An 8329-nucleotide genomic window follows, 5' to 3' on the forward strand; every position below is an offset into this window, starting at 1 on the left:
ACTTCCCAGGCCTTGTAAGTTGCATCTTAGCATTTCCTACTTTGAAATTACTAGCAATATCATAAAAAGATACAACAAAATGCTCAAGGGGTGGAGGCGATTGCCCTTCCCCCTCCCCCATGGCTACGCGGCCTGCGGTTAGAATCTTGTAGAAAACAGGCCAAATGGAAACCCAGTGAACCCATATCGATGTGGATCATATATATGATTGCACGTCGATCCTTAAACTCATACACAAGAGATGTACAGACATTATGATAATATGCTTTACAGTCACAGGTCACAGAAACGACCACGAAGTGTCATTTAGCTCATGCAGCATGTTTTGGATGAAGTTTAGGCCGCCGCCTAGTATGATTTGGACAAATAATCTCACACATTATTTTCTATTTATAGCCACAAAATAAAAACGATGCCACCAAATATTGGGGGGGGGGATATTAGATACTATATCCCCACCTAAAATATTGAGGGGACATGTTCCCCCGCCCCCCTCCCCATAATCGCCGTCCATGCCCTGCACTGTCCCTTTCAATAAACGAAACGTTGTTACTGTTTTCAATGTTTTTCAGTGCAATATCACCTGAATAAAAAATTAAAGATATTTCTATCGTGATTAGTAATCATAGCAGTGCGAAGGCGAGGTATCATCTTTTTGTTCTTGTCTATAATATTTCCGACATTTATCCACATATAGCAAATAAACTAATTAATTTGTACTGATATATTTAAAGGTCATAAGCATATCACGATCGAACTGTTTCATGACCCCTAAATTTAGCACGCTAGACGGTTTGCAAAACTACTTTCCTATGTGATGCGATCCTCCAAATGAAAATGGATGGCTGCAGTTTAATGTTTGTTAACATCTTGTATGAACATTCATGGATCGTGGCCGGATGTACTGATGAAGGTTTTTTTTAAAGGAGAAATATAGCCCAGGGGTCGTTGAAGAATACAGCCATGTAGGGGTATGGGGCAGGCGCGGCGGAACGGGAAAATTATTGGGGGGCTAATGCGTGGTGACTATCTAAGCGGAGCGCCACCATCAGTTGGCGCGAAGCGTACAAGAAAATTTTGGGTTTTTAAAACCCCCAGATGGCCGGAAACGGCACTTCCCGAGTGTTTTATGCTGCGAATACCTAGCCCTAAAATATGGGTCTCAAGCCTGCAATTTCTCAGATTGCACGTAAAAATCTGTAAAAACATTGTAATTTGTATATTCGATGGTGTTTTAAGAGAGTAGCTATTACTCGTAGTGTACTCGCAAAGACGTTTTTGACTGTAGTAAATGACTACTTGCAATTAAATGCAATAATTAAATAAATGTCATAAGAAAAAACAGAAAGCATTTCTTAATGTCAACAAATGGAAAATTCCAAAACCATGTGCAGTTGCCAACAAATCTCTATGAACCAAGCACTGTCACGAATGCATGTACCCTATACAGTACACGTGAATTAAATGCTAATATTGTGTTTTTGTTCGTTTAATAATTGATTGTGTTTAAACATAGAGCCATGCTCTACGCCTTGCGTGTAATCGTAGTGTAAACGCAAATTTTGATAAGTGTAGCGTTTAGCTTATTACACTCTTATTTAAAACACTAATATTCGATGAGGCATGATACAGACAAACAATTATCAGCAGTCCCCCCCCCCAGCATTTACTAAAATTATTACACCTATATAGTATAGGCCTACGTGTGCATCGGACAGATCGACAAGTATGCATTGAAAAATGGGCAGATGCACGTTTCGGAGCCTTGGTAAATATTGGGGGGCTTATCATGCATTTGCCCCCTCAACTTTTTCATGGGGGGGGGCTGATCCCCCGAGCCTACCGGTTCCGCCGCCATTGGTATGGGGGTCGATCCTCCCCTGAGGCAATGATATATATCCTAGGCTATAATGCGGTCTATTACGCAATTCAGGTACTGCTAATAAATACTTTTGATTTCTGACAATGGCAAGTAAAAGGACTGGTCCCCTGTCCCCCTCCCGACTCATTTGCACACGCCACTGTATCTGTGTATCTGATACATACTGTTTAATTCCTACTGCAAAATACCCGAGTAGGGAAATATGTCTCGAAATTGAATTTTGTGGCACATATCGGTGTGTCTGAAACTTTTGCAGTTCGGTAGTACTGGTAACGGTAATATTGGTATACTACCGTTTCCACATGGTCTCAACGAGGTAAATGATTCATTTACCTCGTTGCATGGTCTGCAAAAAATCTAGTGTGATTTTTGCACAGTATCATCGAGTTGGTTTGTACACAGCTATACGTCGCAGAATTCCTGTGCTTTACGTACGTACTTACACTTAGAATAGCAGGGAGCAGTTGACGATTTTTTCATTTTGGTTTATAATCCGTTCCGACAAGATGGCTATGAACCTTACCCAGCAGCAGCAGATGCAAATTTTAGCAGACTTAGAGATCGAAATGATGGCTGATATGTACAACAGGTCAGTTCATTTGCTATAGTTGAACCAACTCAGTTGTGACTCACAGTCACAGTTTTCGCGAATCTAGCCTAGCCGAGGCTTTGCGTATACTTTCTTTAGTCTCACTCTCTGTACTAAATGAAAAACTTAGATTATCGAAAACGCAGAAAACCAATTTAATAATCTAGAGATTTTAATTGAAATACTTTCTGCAACTGATTCATAACATTGATGATTATGGTACTTTGTCATATAGTTTGCCAGATTTAGTTGTAATACTAACAGCAAATTACATTTATAAGACCTAGCCTAGTAAAGTACTACTATTTTTAACTAGGCTACTACTACTAGCCTACTACTAGTACTAGGCCTAGTGCGAGCAGAAGTACATACTAGTACAGTAGTAGCAGACCTAGTAAGTAGTAGTAAACAGGGCTCGAATTTCGTAATTTCTAGGGCAGGCCAACTGACCTTGGAATACATGTTTTTAGGGAGGGCATCAAGGCCAGTGGGGAGGGCAGCAAGGCCAATGCTGAAATTGTGAGCAGGGCACCAAGGCCACTTTGAAAAATGATGCGAAGAATGTCTCAATTTGTAACCTGTTTTATTTTCCTCAGCAAAAATTACTTATCGCAGAGAATTTCAGTTTAACACCAGTTTAACACCTGCATTTAACACCATGGGAAACCCTGTTCACTCCATCACTCAGAGGAGTCTGAAACACTGTCACTGAGGGGATCTTCCTCGATCAGGGGCAAGTCCCTTGGCTTACAGGATCTCATATATGGCCTTCTGACAGCCAATCCACCTGACCACCACCTCTGCACCGCATCCTTGAAACAGATGGTGCCTGGTGCAGGTCCCTCGCTGCACACCCTCAGCAGGTCTTCCACGGTCTGGCGGCCCAGGCTCAGACGGCCGTCACCCTGAAATCTCTTGATGAAGGAGAACTGTCTTTCCACCTGTGCCGTGGACACAGGCATCACCAGGATGATGCGCACCAGGTGCAGCAAGTTGGGATATTTGTCTGCCTTATCCTGCAGCATCTTCTGGAACAGGGGGATGAATTTGTCTTTTCTGTGATGCCTGCCAATGTCCACTTTCATCCTGGCCCACTCCACTTTTTTCCCATCGGCGCCTTGCACTTAGCCCCACTCGATTTTACAGAAGTTTATGACACTCCGATATCACAGGCGATATCACCCGTACCACCGGGAATGATTTTTTTCCGAATACACACAGGCCCCCTCCCCCCCCAAAAAAAACATCATCGGCGAAAATATGCTCGAACTTTCATGATCATACCCGGACCCGCTACGGTTTGGGTTCTCAAACCGCCGCGTAGCACTCCTCCATGAAACAGCATTATTATTATGAAATTCATACACAACGCCGAAACACTGTCGATAATACAACTTAACTGCATATGCTTCCAGTGTACAACTCTCCACTACATAATTATTCGGTCTTCCGACTCCCGTCTGAAATTGGGTGTACTTGTAATTGCCAATAGTGACACACCCTCCCGAAATAATCCTGTGTAACTTGACTCTACTGGGAATTTCCCAGATTCTACCAAGCACCTCGCATTCATGTAGTTGTTAAGCCAATAAGCGAGCACGATTCTGTGACGTCAATCAGCCAAGCTGTATAATGGTACTACTGTGTGCAGGTGTGGTTTGACCGTAGCTGCTACTGGTTGTAAACTTTTTCGAACTTTCTTTCAATTTACGATAAATACAGGTATGTTATACATACATATACGTGAATGATATGGTTAGGAAGCTAAACATGTTCTCTCTCGGAATATGATGATTTTGTTCACATTGTTGTCCCTGGAATAATTTCTTCGCGATTCTAGAAACACTGTATTGCATTACGACTGAATTTCCCACTGAACTACGTTACGAAAATGCAATGACAGCCCGCGGAGCGGTCGTATATTAATCAGTTGGATAGGCTCACATGCGTGTACCGTTAGAATGCGGTACGTTTTCACACCAACTACCAAGGTCAGTACTGTGATGATGTTCAATTTTCGATCACAGTTCGTTATTCACGTCCTGTGACCGCGATACGCTAGCATGCTCTTCATCATTTTCCGCGAATAATAGCCACGCTTTTTCGGAACATATGATTCGTTTTTTTGTCATTCTCAAAGTCGCATTTGTCCAATGCCTATTCCTGCAAAAGGCACGGAGGCCAATGGGTAAAAAGGGCAAGGCCAGTACTGGCCTTGATAGTAGTAATTTTCCCTTGGGCATCGCGGCCAGTGGCGAGGGCACCCGCGGCCATGGCCGCACTGGCCGCCGCTTATTTCGAGCCCTGGTAGTAAAGTACTGAATACTAGTAGTAGCACATAGCCCATGTAGCCTAACAGTAACAGCATAAATTACGGCTAGCTCCTAGGCCTTTTAAGGGCTTAGTTAGGCTTTCGCTGAAAATGGGGGGGATATTGTCCAGCCATACATAAGGCTCCAAAAATGTTTAGTTTCGGCCTAGGTCGAATTCAATGACTTCGAATTGAGATTGTAGAAAAACCTTGGTTGTAAACATGGGCTTAGTAATATAGCCAAGGTTACTTGTCAAGGCAAGGTCCTAATTCCACTTTCAGCAAAACAATCAATTTAAAGGCAATGTGCTGCGCAACATAAATTATATGGTAGCAAATCCTGGTTGTCATACACACTAAGGTTACTATCACAGCTCAAGGTAAACACTTACACAGTAAGTTAGAAATAAATAGGACAAACAAGAAGTAGCAGTTGCTAATCAGCCTAATGCTGCCATTGTTACTGTTCTCTGGCATACATAGCTTGGCCTCAAAGCTGAAAACTATGCATTTGAGTATTAACCATGTATATTAACTTATTTTCAGGATGACCACAGCATGCCAGAAGAAGTGTATTCCAAACACTTACAAGGAAGGTGATCTATCTAAGGGGGAAGCTGTTTGCCTGGACAGATGTGTGGCAAAATACATTGAGATCCATGAGTCAATGGGAAAGAAACTGACGGAAAAGTCTATGCAGGAACAGGCAGCTGCTACACCAGGCCAAAGCTAGTTGCAGCTTTCCTTTCTGTTGAGGCAGATGGTATCTTCTATGCAACAAGAGAGATGGAAGATTTCAACCCATGGAGGGACAACTTGGAGGAAAGAAGAATATGTGATTCTGAATTTGTCAAGTAATGGATCTTACAATGCTGCCACCATCCATGTACCATGGATATGTTAGTTCAAGGGTTTATTCAAGATTGGCATTAGTTAGCAACATCTGTTTCTATGTCAATTTTAAGCTGGATTGCATTGTAATGTAATGGAATGAGTCTAGGTAGAATGTAATTTGTTCATAGAAAAAAATATAATCAGAGAGAAAATTCTATTCCTATTTGGTTTTGAGGATATGAAGTATGTTAAATTAGATTGGTTTGTCTGTTTAACCTCCTCATGAAACTCAATTTTGCATCACATTAAGGGACCTTGTTAGAAGTTTTCCTGGAGTTTCATATAATCTTCTAGACACCACGGCTATATGTCCCTGATGAACTGACCTGTTTGTTAACCATATTATACAATCTACACTGACTCCTAATTTGTATTGACTTTCATTTCGCTTGCAAGGTTTTGATTGGGTGTTTTGTGAGCTATGAGCTCATCATTCCAGTCACTTTGATGAATGAGCCACCAACTATTTATAGCTAGTATTTTTAAAAGCCGTAAGTGGCATTATGAAGGTTTAACAATGTTGTTTTTAATGGTCTGTTACATATTTGTAAGGTCTTCAAGCACTGGCACCAATATGAGCAAGCTAGAAACTGCTCAAAGTATAGCATTTTTCTAGAAGATTCTGACTCTTCTAATTATCCACATGCATGCATAAGAATTCAGTCAGACAATTGCATATTTCAGTGAGTGTGGAAGTGAAATATACCTTTTGAAGGTTGCGCATGAGTGACCATTATTTGAGATTCTACCATATATCCTGTAAGTCTTTCTTAGAGGCAACCTTTGATGCAACACAATTTAAGAACCTGGATATCTTATAGGTCATCAAAATAAAAAAGGTCTTCAATTCGTGGTTATCATTTGGATGCATTTTTGGTGTAGAAAGTTATTCGATAAATTCACGATGCTAAGAACACACAATTTTCTTACAGATTGGATGAGAATGCTTCTATTTTGCCCTGAATGTTTCAATTTCTTGCAAAAGATTTCAAATGAAACGAATGGAATGTCAGATACTTTAATGTTGTTTTGACCTGTTTTACCTAGAAATTGACATTGAGAAATGAAATGAATTAATGCACAATACGATAAAGGATTTGTGCTTGCAATATTTCAAGTAATAATTGAACCAATATGATGTTAGCTGGTTACACATCAGCATATTTCAATGAAACAGGGTTTTACTTAAATGAGTGTCATACAGTAAACATGGAACATATATTGAGTTTTTCCGATGTTAAAGGATTAGTTCAGGTGTCACAAATGTTTATGTTAGATGAAAGAGGACAATAAAAGAAACCCAGTAGTGAAGAAATTATTGAAATATCTTCTTCCGTTTAGGAGATATTCAAGTTTAAAGTTCTATCTGATTGTGTAGAAACTGCTGATATCAGACTAGCTGTGATGTCATATCCTCACATTCCTGAAAAGTCTTTGTTATTTTATTAAAATATTTTGTAAGAGTTTATGACTTACAACCAAAAGATACATCAGGAGATCTCATATGTGTCAAGGGAAGTATTTTAGATTTTCTGAAGAATGTTTGATTATTTTTTTTAGATTTGTGAAAAAAAATGTAATTATTTTTTAAAGAAATATATTGACACATGTTAAGGAAGTGAGGATGTGACATCACACCCTCACAGTTAGTCTTTCTACACCAGTCATTTGCAAAGAAATTTTGAAATCTTCAAAGTGTGATATCTCCTTAACAGAGAATGCTATCATGGTAGTTTCTTCACTATTGTGTTCGTCTTTTTAAGCTCTTTCATACAAGATAGACATGTCAGACACCTGAACCAATCAGCAGTTTTGTAAAACCCTTTGAGTTTTGAGAAAGTGGACATTTTTATAAACATTTGGATAGGAAACTATGGAAAGTCATTATTAGGATTTTCTAGTGTGATTGTGAAACTTTTATCAATGAGAAAATATTCTACACTGCTAGTTGGAAACACCATCTCAATATCATGTCCCTTGAGATACGGTTGATTGAATGTAGGCTGTTTCGATTGGCTAAACCTTCGACGACTACTCCAGGAAATTGGATCAGAGTAGGAGGTCTCTGATGTCATCTGGGTAAATGCTCTTCAAAAGGCTTTACTTATATTATTATAATATTCTTGGTGATTTTTCCATGAAACCTGATACATTTGGAATGTTTGCTCAGCTATCACAGATCTCTGTACTTAGAATTTCATCAAGATGTATCTCTTTTTGTAGAAATAACTTTTCCTCCTGGTTAAATGATTGACAAAGACAGTTTAAGCTGAATTGTTGTGAGGACATCATCCATTCTGCTTTTGCCGGATTCATTTTCAAAATATCACCAAAAATTGAAAAATTCATAAAAAATGATACTAAATGCTATGTGGATGTGGTTTTCACATAAAGATTCTGCTAAACATTCAACTTCCTGTGCAAGACAATCCTTTTAACTGCACAATTAGTAATTTTTGTTTAAGATTGCTACTATATTGACAGAAAGATCTCCTTTTAAGTAATGAAACTTGGATAAGTTGACATGTATTGTGTGAACCTGTCCATACATAAAGCAATGGTTTCTTCATGTAACGAGATGGGTGTCTACTGAATACCTTTTTCTCCAATTGAAAATGAAATTTCGAAAATAAAAGAAATTTCACAAATACTA

General features: G+C 39.4%; 1 protein-coding gene across 1 annotated transcript; it reads left to right on the forward strand.

Moving 5' to 3' along the window:
- Window positions 1–2081: 2081 nt before the first annotated feature.
- Window positions 2082–8327, forward strand: LOC139981468 (mitochondrial import inner membrane translocase subunit Tim10-like). Its single transcript, XM_071993877.1, has 2 exons — window positions 2082–2471; window positions 5329–8327. Exons 1-2 carry the CDS (start codon window positions 2389–2391, stop codon window positions 5513–5515), a joined length of 270 nt encoding a protein of 89 aa, XP_071849978.1. The 5' UTR covers window positions 2082–2388; the 3' UTR covers window positions 5516–8327.
- The last annotated feature ends 2 nt before the right edge of the window (window positions 8328–8329 follow it).

The sequence above is a fragment of the Apostichopus japonicus genome, chromosome 15 (genome assembly GCF_037975245.1).
Source record: "Apostichopus japonicus isolate 1M-3 chromosome 15, ASM3797524v1, whole genome shotgun sequence".
NCBI classification, from domain to species: domain Eukaryota; kingdom Metazoa; phylum Echinodermata; class Holothuroidea; order Aspidochirotida; family Stichopodidae; genus Apostichopus; species Apostichopus japonicus.